The sequence below is a fragment of the Oncorhynchus gorbuscha genome, linkage group LG15, assembly GCF_021184085.1.
Source record: "Oncorhynchus gorbuscha isolate QuinsamMale2020 ecotype Even-year linkage group LG15, OgorEven_v1.0, whole genome shotgun sequence".
NCBI lineage: Eukaryota > Metazoa > Chordata > Actinopteri > Salmoniformes > Salmonidae > Oncorhynchus > Oncorhynchus gorbuscha.
This window is the reverse complement of record NC_060187.1, coordinates 65,004,988-65,028,309: the sequence shown is the minus strand read 5'-3', so window position 1 is coordinate 65,028,309 and position 23,322 is coordinate 65,004,988. Positions and strand designations below refer to the sequence as shown.

The following is a 23,322-nucleotide window of genomic DNA, read 5'->3' as shown; positions in this document are numbered from 1 at the left end:
TGAGGTGGAAACTAAGCAACACTTCCTAACCTCCTGCCAAATGTATGACCATAATAGAGATTACACAGATCTGAGGAAAATTACACAGATCTGAGGGAAATTACACAGATCCTCGAAGACTTTGGAAATGTTAACATATGTTTCCCACGCCAGTAAAGCCCTTAAAATTGAATTGAAATTGACAGAGACAGACAGGGGTGATTCTGCTGTGCCACTGTCGCATTAGGATTATATTTACGTTGGAAAAACAACATTTTGAACTGAAGCGTTCTAGATACCAACTGACACACATGTATGTGTGTTACCATGGCTACTAACGCATGCAGTCTGTATTAACTCCAGTTGGGGGCGAACATTTCAAAGATTTGTGCAGTGAACACATCATCACTCAGGTAGCTAGCAAAATGTGTGGATAGAAGGTACCCATCCAGTTACTTCTACAAAACGTATTTCACAGCCGGAGATTTACGATTATGAAAACATGGTCGTAAAAACTAGAAAACAAAACGTGAAGGATCAACCTCCGCAGCCCAACGTCGACGACAGAGACAGGAGTCCGTTTGTATCGCCAGGCACCGGGAAAAGTAGACGAGCAGGAAAGGGCACCCCTTTCAACAGCTTGCTTCACAATAAGAATGGACTATTTCCTGGGTTTTCATTCATCAGAAGTAAGCTTGGCCTTACTCCGTCAGCTTTTGTGAAACTCGGAATTACTCTGGTTCTTGGTAAGTGTCACACAACACATATACAGTACTTAGCTATCTACCAGTACTGTAACGATGTTGCTAACGTAGCTAGGACGCTTACGTTAGCTAGCGCTAGCTCAAACAGCATACGACGACAGCTAACGTTACTGAGGTTGCTAGGCTGTGCCACGGTCATTGGTGGCTAGCAAATGATGATAGCCAATTTAACGTTACAGTAGTTAGCTAACGGTAATTATGTTATTAACTAGCTGGCTAACTAATATTAGAACATTGATTAAACCCCACAACTTTCTTAATATCATTAACGGTTCTGTTTTTTTCTTCATAGCTGCTCTGGCTGGGTATTTACATTGGTAAGTTATGTAACTAACGTTAACCTCAGTCTAACAACATTTCAGGTCATTGACATGCACTTCCAAGTCTTGAATGTTTCTTGTGTACATTGATTGTAGATAACTAACGTTAGCTAGACATCCTAAAGCCTATTTGTTGTTTCTGTAGGTACCATCTCTCACGCCTCTTTGAAAATGACAGGCACTTCTCACATCTGTCAGGGCTGGAAAAGGAAATGGCATTTCGGACAGAAATGGTAAGTCTTGTGTTGTTGAAAGATGACAGAAGAAGAAACGAATGAAATAATGATGATTCTATGTGTGTGTGATACTGTGCCTTGCAAAATCTTAGAGCCTTGTTTCTGTAGCAGGCCATGAGCCAATACCTGAGAAGGGCTTTTCTGTGAGAATTTAATCAAATTGTTATATGATCCTGTTCTAGGGCTTATACTACTCCTACTTCAAGACCATAATTGAGGCCCCAACCTTTCTCAACGGCCTTTATCTGGTCATGAACGATCGGCTTACAGAGTACCCACTGGTTATAAACACACTGAAGAGGTTCAATCTCTATCCAGAGGTAACATTTGTGGAAATGAACATCCTTGGCATTTGATTGGACAACAGACTTTGTTGAGGGTCTTCATGCTGAAATCCTTCCTCCACTGCTGTCTAGGTGGTCCTGGCCAGCTGGTACAGAATCTACACAGATATAATGGAATTCTTTGGACTCCCCACCAAGATGTGTTGGTCCATCAATAGAGGAGAGGGTATGGCTGCAGTGGACGGCTGTGAAGGTACCAATGCTGTCTTGTTTGACCTGAACACACACACACACACACACACAACTCTCTAGGCTGGATGCAATCAAACCAGCTCTATGGGAAATCATAAAGAAAATGAGCGTTATTCCTGTGCCACCCAGCTGCAGTGGTTCATCTGAAATATTAGTTGTAAAAACCTCATTATTGCTGCATGTGAAATTGAAAGTTGGCATAACACCAGTGTTCCACTCTATAGAGAGAGAACTGCTTGAAGACACAAAGCCAATCTGTTTGATTTTAATTTCAATATATATATATATATATATATTCCACTGCACTGGATCAACGTTATTTTTGTGAATTGTGGATTTCCAAATGTGTAAGTTTGACTGAATACCAGTTAATTTCAGGAAAATAGAGATCTGTGTCTCCCAAAGGAATGCCATGCAGTTGCTTAGCTTATGAATAATTGCAATCTGTGAGGCTATTTCTTGCTTTCGTTGCATTTTAATTGAGCTGCTGCACAAAGGGAAAGCTTTGGTTTTTTTAAAATTTCACATGTATCTGGGCCAACTTCAATGAAATCTATGAATAAGGGGAATGTGTTTTGTAAGGGGGAGGTTGTTCCCCTTTTCTACTTGTTGAACTGTTCTCTTAACTTGTCATTAGCACCCCATAGCATGTTATATGCGTAGTACTTCTCAGTGTTATATAGTCAAGACTGGAGCAAGTTACACTTATTTCTAATTAAAGGTGTGAATTATGTGAAAGCACACTCTATGTAGTTTGAAGGTGCTGCTGTACATGTAAGTGCCGCCTGCCTTTTGTTCCTGTTTCCACAAGCTGAGTGCGCAGCAAATTAGAGCACTCAGAATAGCCCTTTATCCTCAGCAGTTCTATGGTAGTGAAATGAAAGAAAGCCTCCCACTTCAGGAAAGCATTAAGAAGGCGACTAACTGAAGGCTTCAATGTTTCCATTAGCCTATGTCTTTCACTATGAGCGAGCCATGTCAGGTATCAATCAATATTACATCATGCTTTCAAGCATCTTATTTTGAGCCATTCCAACAGTCGACTTAACATTTTCTGAAAGTAAGTTAATTTGTTTGGTACAGTAATACAACAAGCAAACAATATTCTCACTTTCATTTCTGCCCAGGACTTCAGGCCATGGCCATAGAATAGCATATAGTATTTGAATAGAATCTCTGGTCATGAGAATCAGTGTTTTGAAGTTATGGTCTTTGTCTATTCGAGGTCCTTGCCATTGCCAGTCTCAATCCTAATAGTTTCTCTGTCTGTGTGTGTCAGGTATGGGTGACCCTGCATACTTCTATGTGACCTTTGTGTTCCTCCTCAATGGTCTGATGATGAGTCTGTTCTTCATCTACGGGACCTACCTCAGGTAACTTAACCTTTAGCCTCCTTTGATTCTGCAACGGTTGGGCTCAGATTAAGACTTTAAAAGTAATTTAGTCACTTTAATCTTCTAACAAAGACTGCTAAAATGAATTACCCCCCCCCCCTTCCCCTCTCTAGTGGCAGTCGGCTTGGGGGTATGGTCACGGTGCTGTGTTTCTTCTTCAACCATGGAGAGGTGAGTGTGTACCGTACAGAACTGTGGAGGTAGACTGATGAGGGTGGAGATGGGGGATGGATACAATGCAGGCAGCCATCAAAAGGATCTCCGTCTCAGTCAGTATCAGACATGCTGAGTAGTTGCTCTATTGTAATATTCACACCAATCGATACTGACATTTCAATCATACTCTCCTCTCCCCAGTCGCCACCCACTTGTCTCCTTTACCTTCTCAGTCTGTGCTGGTTTCAACGCAGAAGTGTGAATGTATCCAAATCATTATTATAGGAGCATTGGTGCAGTGTGGGTGTAGGATGAAGATTAAATGTACTGGATGTGATTGCTGGATGCGTTTTTATGTACAAATAGTTTTTCGCAGTTGTCATTGATTGTGTAGCGGTACAGAAAAAATCCCCTTCTACGCAGCAATGTGTTGTCGCAAAATAAAGTAGGATTGTGTTTGTTTATATGTGTGTTTCTGTGTCGCAGAGCACCCGGGTCATGTGGACTCCGCCCCTGAGGGAGAGCTTCTCCTATCCCTTCCTGGTCCTGCAGATGTTACTCCTCACCCACATCCTTCGGTAACTCACCATCCCTATTTCCTTTCGCCTTCCTTTCTCTCCTTCTCTTTTCAATACGCTCTGGCTGCCTCTTCATGTGATATGTAATGTAAAGCAGCGATTCTCAACTGGTGCTGGCTAGAGGTCGAACAACTGATTTTCAACACCGATACCGATTATTGGAGGACCAAAAAAAAGACGATGCCGATTAATCGGCCGATTTGTATGTATTTTTGGAATAATGACATAATAATGGAACAACAACACTGAATGAACACTTTTAAATAAATATTATGAACACTTTTAAATAATAATTAAATAATAATAAAGTAAAAGTGCAATATGTGCCATGTAAAAAAGCTAACATTTAAGTTCCTTGCTCAGAACATGAAAACATATGAAAGCTGGTGGTTCAATATTCCCAGTTAAGAAGTTTTAGGTTGTAGTTATTAGAGGAATTATGGCGCGTCAACTATTTCTCTATACCATTTGTATTTCATATACCTTTTGACTATTGGATGTTCTAATAGGCACTGCAGTTTTGCCAGCCTAATCTCAGGAGTTGATAGGCTTGAAGTCATAAACAGCGCTATGTATTAAGCATTGCTAAGAGCTGCTGGCAAACGCAGTAAAGTTTGAATTAATGCTTACGAGCCTGCTGCCATCTACCACCACTCAGTCAGACTGCTCTATCAAATATCAAATCATAGACTATAATATAATGAACACAGAAATATGAGCCTTTGGTCATTAATATGGTCAAATCCGGAAACTATAATTTTGAAATCCAAAAGTTTATTCTTTCAGTGAAATACGGAACCGTTCCGTATTTTATCGAACGGGTGGAAAACCTAAGTCTAAATATTGCTGTTACATTGCACAACTTTCAATGTTATGTCATAAAACGTGTCAAATTCTGGCAAATTAGTTTCGCAACGAGCCAGGCGGCCCAAACTGTTGCATATACCCTGACTCAGCGTGCAAGATTGATTTTAAGAAAGGCATTGTTTATGGTTAGGTAGATTTGTGCAACGATTGTGCTTTTTTCGTGAATGCACATTTGTTAAATCATCCCCCGTTTGGCGAAGAAGGCTGTGATTCGATGATAAATTAACGGGGACAGCATTGATTATATGCAAAGCAGGACAAGCTAGTTAACCTAGTAATATCAGACCATGTGTAGTTAACTAGTGATTATGTGAATATTGATTAAAAAAAAAAAAAAAGATAAGTTTAATGCTAGCTAGCAACTTACCTTGGCTCCTTGCTACACTCGCGTAACAGGTGGTCAGCCTGCCACGCAGTTTCCTCATGGAATACAATGTAATCAGCCATAATCGGCGTCCAAAAATGCAGATTACCGATTGTTATGAAAACTTGAAATCGGCCCTAATTAATCGGCCGTGCTGATTAATCGGTCGACATCTAGTGCTGGCAGTCTCCAACAAATTTTGGTTGTAGAAGGTTTTTGATAGTTTGCGGCTGTCTGAGTAAATTGTTTTTATTTTTGTATTAAAAAATACTCCAGTCTGAACTTAAACCAGGTAGATAGTGGGTAGAAATGATAATGTACTTACATGTTTTTATTTAATCCCTGAACACCTTTTTTAAAATCACAATATTTCAATATAGAGCTATTAGCAGCACTATCTTGGTTGATTTTTGTGATCTCAAGCCAGTGAGGTGACTTTATTAACATTCTTCATCAAGAATATGTGCGAAGTGTAATTATTGACAATGAAAGAGGTGGCTGTGAATGTTGTTCCCTTGTCATATAATTGCTACATTAACTATCAATATACCATTTTTTTTTTCAAGATTTTGGCAATTCTTTATCGTGATGCGAATATTGATTCGCGACTAGGACAACCTAGTTCAATTTGGATCCCGAGGCAAAACCATTGGAGAACCACTGATGTAGATTATAATGAGAGCTCTGCAATTGTTATGATCTCAATTCATTGTGGTCCAGATATCTGGTTTGTAAAGCCTGATGTTGGCAATACCAAGGTTGTTGGTTCCGTTCCCACATTGATCACATTTTGTATTCAGTCTAATTCACTTGGAGTCAAAGTCTCTGCTATTCGACCCCTTTAACTTGTTCTCTAAAGCTGTCAGTGTGAGTGGAGGGCTTGGTGGCTGATACATTCTATTTAGAGGCAGCCTGAATGGGAGTGTTATTGTAGGCCTGTGTCAATGGGTGTCCTTACCTCTTGCCTCCTGCCCTTTTCCACATCTATCTCTCCAAAGGACACGCAACCCCAGCAGAAAGGCCATGTGGGCGTTGGCCATCTCCAATTTGTGCTTCATGCTGCCCTGGCAGTTTGCCCAGTTTGTGCTGCTTACCCAGGTAAGAGAAAAAGAGGGAGAGATAAATATAGAGAAGGGTGGAGGCTGTGAGAGGAGTGGAGAAGAGGAAGACAGAGTGAAGAAGGGAGGCTGTGAGAGAAAGGGAGAAGAGTAAACTGGTAAAGGGACATTGTAAGAGATGGAGAAGAGGATAACAAAAAAAGAGCAACAGACAGTGAAAACGGAGGGAGGGTGTGAGACAGATGGAGAAAAAGACTGGAGGAGGTGGGGAGGCAGACCAAAGCGTTGAAGGTTAGTCTCACACAAACAGGATCTGCTGGCATCTTTGCTTAGCAACAGCTTTGCTATCAGTCTGGCTAGATTATTATAGCAAGTGTCGCTCTGCTAGCTAATTAGAGTATTTTATATGGGGATTTTACCACAAACTGTAATCTAAGTACTTATAACATCAATGTGTTGTGCTCGAAAATAAGCATGCACCCTTTATTGCAATCATTTCAAGGTTGTTGTATACACTACTTAATGCTTGTGTTTACACTTGACTACTTGTTTCAGGTGGCCTCGCTCTTTGCCTCGTACATCCTGGGATACATCAGCCCCACCAAAATGCAGTCCCTCCTAGTGACACACATGGTAAATGTATTTTCTGGTTCCTAACTAACCTGTACTTGTGGGCGTGCATTGTAAAACAGGGCTGTGCGTTCTGTCAAGGAGTGTGTTTATGTGTTCGTTTTGGTCCGTAGCTACATTTACTCCTCTCCATCACAGTTCCAGTTCTCCTAATCCTCTAAGCAACACAGGCTGTTAGTGTGGATAGCGTAAGGAGATAAGAGAAGAGGCCCTTTGTATTAAGATGATGCTGGAAATTTGTCGGAGGAGGAGAGAGAAGGACATTTTTATTTATTTATCCGTTATTTTACCAGGTAAGTTGACTGAGAACACGTTCTCATTTGCAGCAACTACCTGGGGAATAGTTACAGGGGAGAGGAGGGGGATGAATGAGCCAATTGTAAACTGGGGATTATTAGGTGACCGTGATGGTTGAAGGGCCAGATTGGGAATTTAGCTAGGACACTGGGGTTAACACCCTTACTCTTACGATAAGTGCCATAGGATCTTTAATGACCTCAGAGTCAGGACAACCGTTTAACGTCCCATCCGAAAGATGGCACCCTACAAAGGGCAGTGTCCCCAATCACTGCCCTGGGGCATTGGGATATTTTTTTAGACCAGAGGAAAGAGTGCCTCCTACTGGCTCCCCAACACCACTTCCAGCAGCATCTGGTCTCCCATCCAGGAACTGACCAGGACCAATCCTGCTTAGCTTCAGAAGCAGCAGCAGTGGTATGCAGGGACATATGGCGGTGAATAATTTATCCGCCTGGCAAGAAGGCTTGTGTCCTCGACGACTTACAGCATTTTTCAGCCCACTTTGGTGTGCGTGTCAATGTGCCATGACAACAGGAAGAGAAAAAGAACTTTCACACACAACTCTTTTGATAGTCCCTGTCGGTATTAGATTGAATGTTGTAGCCCTGCCCACCTGTGGGGGAAAACAACCGGTGGTTGCCTAGGTTACCCCATTGGCTCACAGCTGAAACGTAACCTTTTTCAAATGCAATTTCCTTGTTGTCATCCTGCTTTAGTCAATTACAAAACTACATTTAAAAAAGTACAACATGTCTAAAGATAACTTATCAAAATTGCCTGCTCCCGAGCGTTCTCACTACTTAGAGAAACATATTGTAGAGTTGCCTCATGGCTGTTTTCATGAGGGTGCTAACAGCCATGTGAGTGCTACCGACCAGAACATTAAGCTAGCCAAGGCCAACAACACAAACAAACGGACTATAACGGATTATACAGCTACAAGTAGTAGCATTAAGACTGTGACTGAAGGCTTCACGTTTTCCGTTGGGGTTAGTGGCGTTACAAACGGACTCTACTAAACAAGTTAAATGTCTTTGAATGTGATAATGTTTTCCACACACATACTGTAGCTAATGATGTAAAATGATTTAAATATTCCAGTGTATATAAGGCACATGCTTACTTGGACACTGGGTCGCCATATTTCCCACTGTCCTACACCGAATAGCCTGAAGCCATAGGGCTCTTCTCGCATGCTCTATTTCCCTATGTGGATGCATTGTGAACCGCTGGGATTTTTGACCTGGTTACATTACATGTACATTGAACAACACAGCAGGTTTTCTGCATTTCTTTTTCTGTTTAACAAATCTATGATGAAGTTTACACTCTTACACTTGAGGTCAATGGGAAAGAATGTTTGTTTTCCACAATTTGTAGGCGTGGTCAAGGGGAATTCCTTATTATTATGTGAATATCGACTCGTACTATGTCACTAAACTTCTTTCCACCCCACTCGATCTCCAGATAACACTTGCCGTGTGCTTTGTTCTGATGTTTGGAAACTCCATGCTGCTGACATCATTCTACGCCTCCTCGCTGGTCTCCATTTGGGTGAGCTGGACGAGCGCTCTCCTCATGCTTTCAATGTGTAGAGGATGTCTTTTATGTTAAGCATGGTGTGATGTTGAAAATGGTATGGTGTTGAAATCAGTTCCTTCCTGGTTGCAGGGAATAATTGCCCTGCGGGACAAATTTGCAGAAGCCTTCAAACCTGGCTTCATCACATGGGTAAGAGGTGTGTGTGTGGACATGTTTACTATACTTGTGGGGACTTCTGGTCCCCACAAGTATAGTAAACAATCAGAAACTGGGGACATTTTGCCGGTCCCCACGAGGACAAAAAGTATATTTCTAGAGGGGTTAGAATTAGTGTTAAGGTTTAGGTTAGGGAAAATATGATTTTGAATGGGAATCAATTGTGTGTCCCCACAATGTTAGTAAAAGAAGACTGCGTCTGTCTGTCTCCTGGTTGACTTGTCTGTCTCCTGGTTGACTTGTCTGTCTCCTGGTTGACTTGTCTGTCTGCTCTCAGGTCATGCAGGGCCTGGTATGTGTTGTCTCCACGGTCATTCTCAAGTTCATGCTGTCAGCTGTCTTTGGAGCCTCTGATGATGTAAGTTTTTGAAAATAGCCCTGTGCATTTGAAACAAAATGACTTACATTTTGGTGCCTTTTCTGGCAGAATCACTGTGCATTTTGAAACAAGCCATCACTCAAAAGTATGATAGTAATTAAAGTAAATAGGAATATGCTAACAGTATTTGAAGTTGCATCTACTTTTACAACAATTTCTCTCCCAGGCTCACATCAGTAGCTTAATAAAGTCCAAGTTTACCAGCTACAAGGACTTTGACACCATGATGTATACCTGTGCTGCTGAGTTTGACTTCATGGAAATTGAGGTATGAAAGACACTTGGTCGTATTTGGCATAGCAACATGGCACTAGTGTTAGAAGGCATCCTTTCATAGTATTTATTTTATTTTACATTTATTTAACTAGGAAAGTCCGTTAAGAACAAATTATTATTTTCAATGACGGTCTAGGAACAGTGGGTTAACAGCCTTGTTCAGGGACAGAACTACATCTTTTTTTACCTTGTCAGCTCGGGGATTCAATCTTGAAACCTTTCGGTTACTAGTCCAACGCTCTAACCACTAGGCTACCTGCCATCCCATTTGGCAGCTCATTTTGTAAAGGTTGTGTGTGGTATGTGTCAGAAATAAATGTTTTTCTCCAGTCGATCTGATGTGTGTAACATTGCTCTTCTCAGACCCCACTGCGCTACATCAAGACACTGCTGCTTCCCATCAACATGCTGGTGGTTGCTGTCATAGCAGGACGGGTAAGACTTCATTTGTGTGCCATACACCAGGCACTCCACACAATCCACTGTTAGAGAACAAGGCAGGCATCCTTGAAATGTAATTTCTCCCGTTCTGCTTTTGACATGCCTGTTGAGCTCAATTTGTCATATTTGAGGCAGGCTTGAGAAATGGCAAGATAATTATGTTCCAAAAATATTCAAGAATCTCCTCGAGCATGTCCAAATGTGTCAGTTTGATCTAATTGTGTGTCAAATGCAGAATTAATAAGACAAGTGCGGGCCTCCCGAGTGGCACAGCGGTCAAAGGCACTACAGTGCTTGAGGCGTCACTTCAGATCCAGGTTTGATCCCGGGCTATGTCGCAGCCGGCGGCAACCGGGAGTCCCATGAGGCGACGCACTATTGTCCTAGCGACATCCGGTTAGGGGAGGGTTTGGCCAGCCGGATGTCCTTATCCCATCGCGCTCTAGCGACTCCTTGTTGCGGGCCGGATGCATGCACGCTGACATGGTCGCCAGTTGTACGGAATTTCCTCCCAACACATTGGTGTGGCTGGCTTCTGGGTTATGCGAAGCAGTGCGGCTTGGCAGGGTTGTGTTTCGGAAGACACGTGGCTCTCGACCTTCACTTCTCCCGAGACTACAAGACTAACTACCAATTTAGATATCAAGAAATTGGGGAGATAAAGGGGTAATAAAAAATTGTGCCATTTTGATTCTGCTTGACTTGGTGAGGAAATGGAGGGCTTCTAAATAGTGATACTGGTAGAAATGATAATGGTTCATTATTTGCTGTGAATATGCTCACTGTTAGCATATAATAGAAGGTGGAATCATCCTGGTCAACGTTATATCCCTTCTACGGTTTCTTTTTTTTTGTGACACTGTTTGTCCCTTCTCCTACTCTGTACAGACCATCCAGGAAGTTGTGAGGTTCCTGAGGGAAGGAGAGAAGTATTCTGTCAAACCTGAAGACGATGACGACGATGAACAGTGAGTATATTTCCCTCTGTCCTCTGTTGTAAAACTCGCCCTCTTAACAGCACAAGTAAAGGCAAACTTCCATGTGCATTTTGCCCATTCATTCTTATAAAGACAACACAACTTGACATTTTGACAACTCAACTTTTTTTTCACATTTTTCACAGCCCAGAAATGTTGGCAAAAGGAGAGGTAAGCAAGCATCCTGATTTCCCTGAATGTTACTGCTGTATACACCGTGCCAGAGTCTCCTCACGCCATATGATTCAAGCCTTCTTTTTTTTCCTTAAATGTGGTAATGTTCATCTGCTTCAGCTACAATAGTAATGATCGTCTTAAGTGATTTTCATAACCTGCATAAAGAGGCAATTTTTTCCTGACAGTTAAATTGCTCGCTTTATCACCAGTTCTAGCTCTAAGCATTTATTTCTCTCACTTCCTCCATCCATCCATCCCTCCCTCCCCCATTCGTGTTCTCTCCCTGTGCCCTTCAACCCTCATTCTCTACCTGGGCTCTTCTCTCTCTCTCTCTCTCTCTCTATTTCTCTCTCTTTCTCTGTCATGGTGTCAGCTGGTGTACCATAGCCTACAGTTGATAGCGTTTGTAGTGCTGGCGATGCTCATCATGCGTCTCAAGCTCTTCCTCACACCCCACATGTGCATCATGGCCTCCTTAATCTGCTCCAAACAGGTCAGTCCCCGACGCCATTCAACATGACACGACGCCACTCAACATGACACGACATGACACGACGCCACACAACATGACACCACTCAACATGACACCACTCAACATGACGCCACTCATGACACGACGCCACTCATGACATGACGCCACTCAACGTGACACGACGCCACTCAACGTGACACGACTCAACATGACAAGACACCACTCATCGCAACTCGGTGAGATTCAACACACCACAACACAATTAGCACTGACACCACACAGATACCGCAGAGTACATAACGTACCAAAGATGGATCACAACACCACTACCACTAGAGACCTCCATCACAGATGCACTACAGACCAATGTTCTCATTGATGCTCATGTGTTGTCTGTCTGTGTGTTAGTTGTTTGGCTGGATAGGGGAGAAGTTCAAGCTCCACGTGATGGTGTTTGGCATCCTGTCCATCATGGCCATGCAGGGTGCGGCCAACCTGCAGGCCCAGTGGGGCATCATGGGAGAATTCAGCAACTTACCCCAGGAGCAGCTGCTGGACTGGATCAGAGACAACACACCGCCCAGTAAGTAACGTCTTCATCCTACCTCTGAAACCAGAGGCTCGAGATAAACAAATCATTCTAAATGGCATCCTTCGTTAAGGAATTGACTGATCTGACTAGGTTGGATTGGTGAAAGCAATTGGCTGGTAACCTCACTTTCAGGTATCCAGTCCCTTTCAGATCAATGACCCATGCCTCTGTGGACTCTTCTCTTAGATGTACTTTGTTTTGTGTGTGGTGCAGACTCTGTGTTTGCTGGAGCTATGCCCACCATGGCCAGTGTGAAGCTGTCAGCCGGCCGGCCCATCGTCAACCACCCACATTACGAGGACGCTGGACTGAGGTGTGGACAGAACATTGATACTACTGTACTCGCTATGTGCTAGGCTAACACCAATTCAGCGTTGTCTAAACGTTGTGGTCTGTTCCACTCAGGGAGAGGACCAAGCTGGTCTACGCCATGTACAGCCGCAAGTCTGCCGAGGTGGTGAAGAGGAACCTGATGCAGATGGAGGTGGACTACTTTGTCCTGGAGGACTCGTGGTGCACCCGGCGCTCCAGGTAACCCTGGGTGGCCTTCCCGTCAGTAACCAACTGCTGTTTACACTGTCATATGTTCTTGTGACATTGTCAACAAGTCATTCCATTCCAGTCAGTACAGGGCATTTTTCCAACTCACTCAGAAATGACTCTGAATCGAACTGAACCCAATTCTGCTGCCAAGTGACCATTTGAACAATCTGTTTTGTAGTCTGTTAATCACACAATGTTTTGGTTCAGTTTGTTTCTTTGCTGAAATATTTTCTCTTTCTCTGCCCCTTTCTCTTTCTCCCTTCTTGGCTTTCTCTGTGCTCTCCAGGCCTGGCTGCAGTATGCCTGAGATCTGGGATGTGGAGGACCCTCAGAACGCTGGGAAAGTCCCCCTCTGTACGCTCATGTCCAGGGACTCCAGGCCCCACTTTGTCACTGTTTTTCACAACAACGTTTACAAAGTTCTAAAAGTTCCCAAAGCAACTAAAGAGCTCAGATAACAGCAGGGTCGGCCTGTTTTTGGTGCTACCTTCTAGTATTTCCACCGACCTGGAGCGTGTTTTTATATAGTTCCCTTTCCTGTTGGTCTGTCTCCTTTGGAGGTACCACTGCCACAGCTGCGTTTTACGTCTCCCTTTTTGAGGCTCTGTTAGAGCAGTGGACTGACGTGATGGGCTAGATAAGAGTCCCCACTTGTGTTGTGTAAGCATTTCATTTAATTTTATGCGAGCTTATACTATAAGTTGTTCTTAAAGATAGAAATGCATTTTATTTTTGTGTGTATTAGTACATTTTGGATGTCAGGCATATTTAGTTTTTGTACTTTTATGCCCTTTTTTGCATATTAAGAATTGTCATTATTTAGTGTAATTTTTTTGATTCACTGATGTGTGTAATTTTGTTATTTGCCAAAGCAAAGTGTAGTTAGTATAACTACTAGTGTTACAGCTGCAAGTGTCAGCTTAATGTAGCACACCTGAAATGTCCTTTCTAAGAGAAGCGGAATATGATCATCTGCAAACAGATTTTTCCCAACAACCAATTGCAACTTGTAGCAGTGCATTATTTTAAGCATTAGCGTAATGACCTACCACCATATCAGTGGTTTAGGACCCTGTTTACAGAAAATACTTTTAGGCATTTTTTTGGAGTTATTAAAGTCATGCCAATTTAGCGTCATTGCTTTGTACTCCACCACAGGAAGTTACGTCATTAATTTGTAGCCTTTTTTTTGCACCTCAGTGGCCTTTGCACATGTCACAACAGCAACATAATTGAATTCAACAATGTATTATGACACAAAAAAAAACTTTTTTTGAATGATTTGAATTGTAATGCGCTTGCGGTTACTTCCATTTTATTTTGGGGATATAGCTGTGAAAGACTACGCCACTCTGGTGTGCTCTACTCTCTTAAAACCACTTTCCCCTTTTGTTCATGCAGCTCTGAGTCGTGACTGTGAAAGTCCCTTTGCCACTGAGGTCAAGGGTCAAACAGGAGAGTGCTCCAGAGCTCCACTTAACTGGAGTGTAGTTCTCATTATCCCTGTGACTCATTCTGCCTTTTTACCAGTGTGGCTTTGAAGTTACTTAAAACAACCCCAGTGTAATCATTCCAGTGTAAAAGCTACAGTATTGTTGGGTACAAATCATCTCACCAATACAGGTGAGGCTTTTTAGCAATAAGCTGTTCGTTACTCAGACTTGAAGGTTTCTACATATTATACAACATTCATCAATTGTAATAGTTTCAAGCAGCGTTTTCAATTAAATGCAAGAAGTTTATTTCAATGTATTCTGCTATTTCTGTGACTGTTCATGAATAGCACAGCAAGTGTTTTATGCTAAGTTTATTTTTGGTTATGTCCAAGATATACAGTAAGGTACTGAAGTGATCTTGAAAGCAAAATGTCTGTTTTTAGTGGTGGAGCGGTGACCACACAATTTGAAATATTTTGACATCAACATTTCTTGTGGCAGGCCTAGCTTTGTCTAATGCTTGTTGATTTCATCTGTATTTTGAAAATAAAATGTTTATCAGCATCTTTCTTTCTCTTGTTTTTGATTAACAGTGAAACCAATGCAAGTTTTTGCTGGTTGATCATTTGAGAGAATTGGATATTAAATTCATCAAATGGTTTCTGGATTCACAGTAACAAGCCTTTTATTAATAGAATACAAATTTGTAAGTCGCTCTGGATAAGAGCGTCTGCTAAATGACTTAAATGTAATGTAAATGTAACAAATGTGACTGTTTATAATTTGACTATAATACGGCGTCCGCCTTCAACAAAAAACTATTTGAGATTCCACTGGGTATGACGAGAAATAGTGAGTGACTTTCTCCACACTTCTCAAAATATTAAGTGATTCTGTAGTTAGATGGTAACTATGTTGGCCTTATTTGGAACTTTCCTGTAAAAGGAGTCATTTCAGATTGGTTAGGGACATCACTTTCCCCCATACACCTCTACCTCGCACAGTGCCAGGTACTTCTCTCTGCCTGGGAGAACGATAGTGACATAGTGGCCCTCCATGTTACATGGAATATCCATTGGCTGCCCTTCTCTCATCTCGGAGATCACAGCACACCTGAAACGCACACATACCAGTAAGTTAGAGCATACAGCCAGAGGTTTTTCCTGATCATGAAACCTGCAATCATTGATGTGAATTCGCCACAACATCTCCAAAACATGACTGCTGTGGATCATCTAAGCCAAGGCTTCATGAATCATATCTTCTCACAGTGGATTGGTCGTGCCGTTGTTCTCCAGGGAGTTTCCAATGCGGATCTCAGCCCCGTTGATCTTGTGGAGACAGCAGTCCCCTCTGTTGGTGATGGTGACTTGGTATGTGTCCAAAAGGTCCACTCTCCACCAGGGGTTGGTCTCTGCCTCCGTGTGGCTGCAGGAGCCAGCATGGTACAGTGGGTTACGCTTCCTGTCGGTGGCATTGCTGGCAGCACCGTGGCTGTCATACTGGGAGGAATGGACCTCTATTCCACCGGAGACTAGATTCTCTGAGGGGGACACAACGAGAATTAGGGGGGGAATCAGTGCCTTCAGAATTTAGTCTTACCCCTTGATATATTCAACATTTTGATGTGTTATAGCCTGAATTCAAAATGGATAAAACAAAATTTAAAACATGATAAGCTACACACAATACCCAATAATGACAAAGTGAACAAACTGTTTTTATTTTATTTTAACGAATGTATTTAAAATTACATACAGAAACATTTCAATAATCTACCTATTCAAACCCCTGAGTCAATACTTTGTAGAAGCACCTTTGGCTTTGGCATACTGTGTGATTGGATGTAGGAATAGCTGACCTTTCCGAATAGCAGGCCTTCCGAGGGATATCAGAAGATCCCACAACCAGGCCAGGTTTAGGTTTGGAGCTGTAACAGCTGTCTCAGGGGCAGTTGAAGGCAGGCCTGGAAAAAGGAGGACAGAGGGAGAAAGGGAGTGGAGTAAAATAATGTACATTGGTAAACGATAATAAAAAAGGCATCTGCTGGAGAAGGTGTACATTCTGAACGATGTGGAGCCCATACCTGCCTGAAAGGTGCTTGCTTGCACTTCCACCTCACACAAAGTCAAGTACTTCTCTTTTCCTGGGAGGAGAATGTTGACATAGCGCCCCGATATCCCACCGCACGGAAATGTCCTGCTTTGCCCAGCAGGGATGTATGGAATCCTGGCACACCTACAGGCATAGGAATCTTGAGCATTGTTATTTGTTACAAGATGATTACAGGACAAAAAGTATTTTCTCAAAATAAGGGATCAGGGACGAGTTTCCTGAAAGCTTAAAGGGGCAATCTGGAGTTGCTACATCCATTTTGGGATGTATAAATTAATGATATGTACCCAATGATTCTTGAAGAACATATCTTAGAAATGCCTCGTGAGTTTAGTTCAACTGTCATAGCCCATCAGAACCAAAAATATAATCTTGTTTTATCCAATGTTCTTAAGCATAGTAAATTTAAACAAACTATATAGCCTCAAAACATGGTTCCAACTATAATTTTGATATCATAGCTGGTCAGTCATTGTATCCATAGCTACAGTTGAAGTCAGAAGTTTACATACACCTTAGTCAAATACATTTAAACTCAGTTTTTCATCATTCCTGACATTTAATCCTAGTAAAAATTCCCTGTTTTAGGTCAGTTAGGATTACCAATTTATTTGAGAATGTGAAATGTCAAAATAATACTAAAGATAATGATTTATTTCAGCTTTTATTTCTTTCATCACATTCCCAGTGGATCAGAAGTTTACATACACTCAATTAGTATTTGGTAGCATTCCCTTTAAATTGTTTAACTTGGGTCAAATGTTTCAGGTAGCCTCCACAAGATTCCCACAATAAGTTGCCCATTCCTCCTGACAGAGCTGGTGTAACTGAGGCAGGTTTGTAGGCCTCCTTGCTTGCACTCCTTACTCGCACTGATTTCTTTAGATTTTCCCATGGTATCAAGCAAAGAGGCACTGAGTTTGAAGATAGGCCTTGAAATACATCCACAGGTACAACTCCAATTGACTCAAATTATGTCAATTAGCCTATCAGAAGCTTCTAAAGCCATGACACCATTTTCTGGAATTTTCCAAGCTGTTTAAAGGCACAGTCAATTTAGTGTATGTAAACTTCTGACCCACTGGGATTGTGATACAGTGAATTATAAGTGAAATAATCTGTCTGTAAACAATTGTTGGAAAATTACTTGTGTCATGCACAAAGTAGATGTCCTAAACGACTTGCCAAAACCCTAGTTTGTTAACAAGAAATTTGTGGATTGGTTAAAAAAAAAGTTCTAATGACTCCAACCTAAGTGTATGTAAACTGCCCCTTTAAGTCTGATTAAATCCTCAGAGTTGATGAGTTATGGAGATGGCTGGGTTGTTTAAGGGAGAGTTGTGTTACCGGGATGACACATAGTGGGTTGTGTAGCCAGCCAGAAGTTGTGTTATGAAGATAACTCACAGTGGGTTGCTATTGCCGTTGTTGAACAGCGAGTCCCCAACGTGGATCTCTGCTCCACTGATCCTGTCTGAGCAGCAGTCCCCTCTGTTGGTAATGGTGACGTAGGTGCCGTTGTGGGTCTTGCTCAGGTCCACCCGCCACCAGGGGTCGACCTCTGCTTTCGTGTGGCTGCAGGACCCCTCCAGATACCGGTTGGTCCAGCTCAGGTCAATGGCATTGTTGGCATCTCCAAACATGTCCCACTGCGACGACTGACTGGCTATCCCGCCAGTGGCTGCATTCTCTTCACAGAACAAACAAGATTAAAATCATGGGTTTACAAATGGTTCATTGTCAGTTCAAGATGCAGTACATAGCTGTACTAATCAGCGATCTCAATGAAAACATTTCTCAAACAGTGTTGCATTCTCTATAATACAACAAAAGTTTAAAAAAAAATGTATATTGTGTTACCATATCGAGTCTTATGGTCTGGGCATAGAATGTCTTGCCCTCTCTTCATATCTTGCACCCTCCTGTCTACAGGAAACATGACAGTACATAAAGGTTTGAGTCTCAGGCTTTGAACCCACACTGTTAAGAGACAGTTAGCCATGGCTTCAAGTCATCTAATAGCTACCATGTAGGCAAGTGTAAAAGGTAGTTGTTGTGAAATTGTTAAATTACTTGTTAGATATTACTGCATGGTTCGGAACTAGAAGCACAAGCATTTCGCTACACTCACAATAACATCTGCTAACCATGTGTATGTGACCGATACATTTTGATTTGATTTGATGTCCAACAATAACACAGAGATATAGTAACTAAAACCCTGTACATACCAGAGGAAAGATGTTCGTCCATATCTGTAAAAGGACCAAGAGATTAGTTGTAATTTAGAGGAATAGGTCAAGTTTGACCAAATGTCATGATTTTCTCACCCTAACAAGCTTCTAAACTTAGATGAAGTGGTCACATATTGCCCCTTCCGTTAATTGATGACAATACCATACAATGTCTGCTCCTCACCAGGACGGCTGCCCACATTCACCTCCACCTCACACAGTGACAGGTGTTTATTGCAGCCCGGCAAGAAAACGTTCACATAGCGACCCTCGATCCCACTGCACTGAAAGGTCATGACCTCCCACGCGGGATATGAAGAGATCACAGCGCACCTAAAGAAGGAAATCAAACAAAAACACATGGTATGAACAGGCTTTTGATCTCAAATCTTAAACACCAAATGCGCTCTGTGTTATATCTGCTAATGAGGCTCCTCACAATGGATTGCTGTTGCCATTATTCTGCAGCGAGTTTCCCAATGTGGATTCCAGCACCATCGATCATCTCTGGATCAACGTCTTCAATGTTTGTGACTGTTATGGAGGTGACGTTGTAAGCTCACTGCAAGTCCACCCTCCACCATGGGTTGACTTGGGACTTGGTGCGGCTGCAGGATTTGTCTTTGTACATGGAGAGGCGTCTTCCATCCACGGCATTGTTAGAGCCCCCCATGTGGGAGTACTGGGAGGATTGGCGAGTCGTTTTCTTTAAGGCAACATTGTCTTTAGGGAAATAGAAGGTTTACACTTACCAATTCAGTACAAAGATCCATTAATTTATATAACATACTTATGTAGTATAGATCTGGGTTTACCTGAAACAGGAACAACTAAGTTGAGTTCTGAAGCTTGAGTTGGTCCCATTTCTTCTTATAAAACACATTGAAACATACATGAGAGTTAAAACGTACAGGTCTTATCAACCATTTATAGCTAATAAAAAAAGGAAAACTACCACACAAATGGATCACCATCAAAATATGTATCTCTATATGTGTATGATCACTCTGTTAGGTTATTTTCTTCCAGGTTTTGATGCGTACCAATAGGAGCAGGATGAGCATTCACCTCCACCTCACACAGGGTCAGATATTGCATGTATCCTCTGAGGAACACATTGACGTATTGCCCCTGCATCCCGTGGCATTGAAATGTGGTGGAGCCCCCTGCGGGGATGGAGGATATCAACGCACACCTGGATGGAACGGTAAGACGTATTAGGAGGAGGTGGATTCCTCGTATCCTCTATCCTCGCCTCCTTTTAAAAACCCAGTTGTGGAATAAGTGCAGAACAGTTATCCTTGATTAAAAGTAAATATACTGCAGTAAAAAAGATAGACGTAAAAGGGAAAGTCACCCAGTAAAATTATCTTTACAAGTGTGTGAATTTAACCATTTTTGCTGTCCTGCCTGAGTACTTTTGGGTGCCAGGGAAAATGTATGGGAGTGAAAAGTAAACATAAAATAGGAATCTAGTGGAGTAAAAATTGTCAAAGGCATTTGTACTAAAGCTACTTTATGCAACTGTCAAAACCCATTGGATAAAAAAGTCCTAGTGGAGGCACCTTGAACCTTCTCCTCAATACTATTGAGAAGCAGGTGAAGAGATAGGATGTGAGGAATAACAGAATTGTGACATAGCCCAGGCGTCTGCTATCAGCCTGGGCATACAATATTATTTTCCTCTAATGCTCAAATGTAGGATGAAGGGCAGTGCCGTACCTGGGGTTACTGTTGCCATCGTTCTCCAGGGAATTTCCAATGCGGATCCCGGCCCCGTTGATCCTCTCTGCTAAAGTATCTCTGTTGGTGATGGTGACGGAGGTGACTTGGTAGGTCTCCAGCAGGTCCACCCTCCACCAGGGGCTGGTCTCTCCCGAAGTGTGGCTGCAGGAGTCACATTCGTAAGTTGGGTTCCATATTCCATCAATGGCTCTTTTTGCAGTGCCTCCATAGGATGTGGAGGATTGGGCTGCTTTGCCCCTCAGAGCAACATTCACTGTGGGCCAGAAGGAGAATAGTGAGGATAGCTATTCAGAACAGAGGTGAACCATAAATCATGTTACCATCTGATAATCCCCATACATGTTATAAAATTGTTTTTAAATACTGTATTTAATTGAATATCCACATTTTAAATAATGACACTATTTTCATGCGTTGACTTTACATATAGAACAATAGAAAATAGATTCACATGGGACCCAACAAGGTAAAAGCGTTGACCAACCTAATTCATCTTTAGAGCACCTTCCCATTCCCAGAATCCCCAGCAGGGAGAGTATAATTACGTCTTTCATCTTGCTGACAGAAACAAATAGGAGAGGTTCACAGATTAACATCAACAGATGCATTCTGTTCACCAGACAGTTCTTTGAAATGTCACAGATCAGATAAAACATGTGACTGACACATTTTGCAGTAGGCTACTCAAAATGAAGTTATCATGTACATTTGGGAACTTACCGTGGAAGTTCCTGCATTAGAGGGGATTCCTTTGGGTCCTCAGGGACTCAGGGCAGAAATGGATTGAACATAGGAAGGGTCCACTGACCTCTGAGTCACTATGTTTGCGATGTACAAAGATCTGTTTACTTTTCAAAAGTGGCGAACAAGACTGTGCCATGGAGCATGACAGATACAGAGCCCTGACACAGCCATGTCACATTTAGTCCTCTTGTACATTTTGTGTGAACTGCACTTTTCGTATTCCTTGTACAGTATGCTTATGAGTATGTTCATAAGACATGATGAAGCTTCACAGACGCACTAAGACGGCCTTGATTGTTGTAAAGGCTCAGTGGAACAACCTAGTGACATCAACCTGGCCATTGCCCTGTCATCATGTACAGTCCAAAACCACCTCTAAATCAGTCCTAAAATGGTGATATAAAACTAATTGTATATTTTGCAAAAAGATGTGCTAGGCAGGCCACTGAACACCACTGAATAAATATAGCAGCATTTTAGAATCACGGTATGCAGTGTCCTTCACCCACTTTATATCACAAGAGGAAGAAATGTTTCCAATACAACAGCACCATCATATGGTTCAAAAGAGGAACTTCATTTCATCTCAAATGTTGGTAGAGGTAAAACAAAAACAAAAATCAAGTATATGATTTAATAACTGTGTAGGTGTGTTTTTGGTTTTACAATCCTTGTGGTGACCAGAAATCACAAGGATAGTAAAACGAGGAAAAGCTGGATAAGTGGGGACATTTCTCAGGAAAAATGCTATTTTAGGCTTAGCTTTAGGGTTACAATTAGGGTTAGGTTTAGGGGTAGGTTTATGAGTTAGGGTCATGCTTAGGCTTAGGGATTAGGGAAAATAGGATTTTGGATGGGAATAAATTATTCAGTCCAACAAGGATAGTAAAACAAACGTGTGTGTGTGTGTGTGTGTGCACATGTGTGTTTGTGCATGCACGCGTGTGTGTAGATGACCAAGATTAGTGCTCTGCTTGGCATGTCCCCCACCATCCAACTGAAGAACTACTCAACTGAGCTGGACATTGAGGAGAACACAGACATCCTTCTGCTCAGTCCAGTGGACCAAATGCTGTCTAATATAAACATGTATTACATATGCGTATCATGTTTTAACTATTGTTGCCTTGTTAAGTCATTGACAACAGTCTTGCTTTGAGTAAAATGAATATGTAGAAGATATCTCAGGCCGGTGTATGTGTTGTCTGATAATGTTTAACCTGTTTTGTCCACTAGAGGTACTCTCAATGCAACATCCATCACTACCTCCAACTGCGGAACTTCTCTGCACACTGAAGCCAGTGTCAAACGACAAGGGTTTAATTTACACTGCCTCTAACCAGCTCTGCTGTAACACCAGTGGCTGCAGCAATCAAACTCTGAATGGTAAGATACCTGTGTGTATTACCTAAGTAATGTTTGTGTTTCCAACAATGTATTTGATGTGTTCATTTCAGCTGTAATTGTTTGAAGGAATACAGTATATGATCGGATTGTGTCTTACATTTATAGGATCTTAATTTGAGACAGTTTGCTACAGCGGGAAAATCATCCTACAGCAACGGTATATGGTAATTATTATGTAGATTATAATTCATACAGTAAGTATATTTTTTCTCAATAAAGTAGCTATCAGAAAAGTCAGAGCTACTGTACTGTAATATCTCATTTCCTCCATTCCACTATCATAACCAGGACAAACGAGAACTAAGGAGAACCAGACAACATGGTTCCTGAATATGTTTCCATTGCATTACCACAACAGGATTAGAACAATAGTTATTTATAGCTACTGTACAGTAGATCTGTTCTCCTCCAACAGATCTCCTTCCCCAGTTCACTGGTGAATGAACTACAATGTAACTACATCCCCTTTGCCTGTAACTACATCCCCTGGACCTGTAACTGAATCCCCTGTACCAGTAACTACATCCCCTGCACCAGTAACTATATCCCCTGCACCAGTAACTTCATCCCATGCACCAGTAACTACATCCCCTGCACCAGTAACTACAGTACATCCCCTGCACCAGTAACTACATCCCATGCACCAGTAACTACATCCCCTGCACCAGTAACTACATCCCCTGCACCAGTAACTACAGTACATCCCCTGCACCAGTAACTACATCCCCTGCACCAGTAACTACATCCCCTGTACCTGTAACTACATCCCCTGTACCTGTAACTACATCCCCTGTACCTGTAACTACATCCCCTGTACCAGTAACTACATCCCCTGTACCAGTA

General features: G+C 42.0%; 1 protein-coding gene and 1 pseudogene across 2 annotated transcripts; one reads left to right on the top strand and one right to left on the bottom strand.

Moving 5' to 3' along the window:
* Nucleotides 1–335: 335 nt before the first annotated feature.
* Nucleotides 336–14,799, top strand: LOC123997772 (probable C-mannosyltransferase DPY19L1). 2 transcript variants are annotated; one of them, XM_046302320.1, is made up of 22 exons: nucleotides 336–725; nucleotides 1,036–1,060; nucleotides 1,209–1,296; nucleotides 1,482–1,619; nucleotides 1,716–1,836; nucleotides 3,115–3,208; nucleotides 3,343–3,400; nucleotides 3,872–3,963; nucleotides 6,193–6,292; nucleotides 6,808–6,885; nucleotides 8,650–8,736; nucleotides 8,854–8,913; nucleotides 9,218–9,298; nucleotides 9,486–9,587; nucleotides 9,959–10,030; nucleotides 10,925–11,004; nucleotides 11,160–11,184; nucleotides 11,564–11,683; nucleotides 12,071–12,245; nucleotides 12,468–12,567; nucleotides 12,660–12,785; nucleotides 13,084–14,799. In XM_046302320.1, exons 1-22 carry the CDS (start codon nucleotides 482–484, stop codon nucleotides 13,253–13,255), a joined length of 2,238 nt encoding a protein of 745 aa, XP_046158276.1. In that variant the 5' UTR covers nucleotides 336–481; the 3' UTR covers nucleotides 13,256–14,799. The 2 variants fall into 2 exon arrangements, with proteins under 2 accessions (XP_046158276.1, XP_046158277.1); XM_046302321.1 differs by lacking the exon at nucleotides 336–725 and adding an exon at nucleotides 858–935.
* A 101-nt stretch (nucleotides 14,800–14,900) lies between these two features.
* LOC123997773 lies at nucleotides 14,901–21,118 on the bottom strand (annotated as a pseudogene).
* Nucleotides 21,119–23,322: the final 2,204 nt, after the last annotated feature.

Bases quoted from the DNA above. Each gene is read 5' to 3' on its own strand.
- LOC123997772 (XM_046302320.1), top strand. From the start codon at position 482: ATGGTCGTAAAAACTAGAAAACAAAACGTGAAGGATCAACCTCCGCAG. The intron at 726-1,035 runs GTAAGTGTCACA...TTTTCTTCATAG, and splicing joins CGGAATTACTCTGGTTCTTG to CTGCTCTGGCTGGGTATTTA. The intron at 8,737-8,853 runs GTGAGCTGGACG...TCCTGGTTGCAG, and splicing joins CCTCGCTGGTCTCCATTTGG to GGAATAATTGCCCTGCGGGA.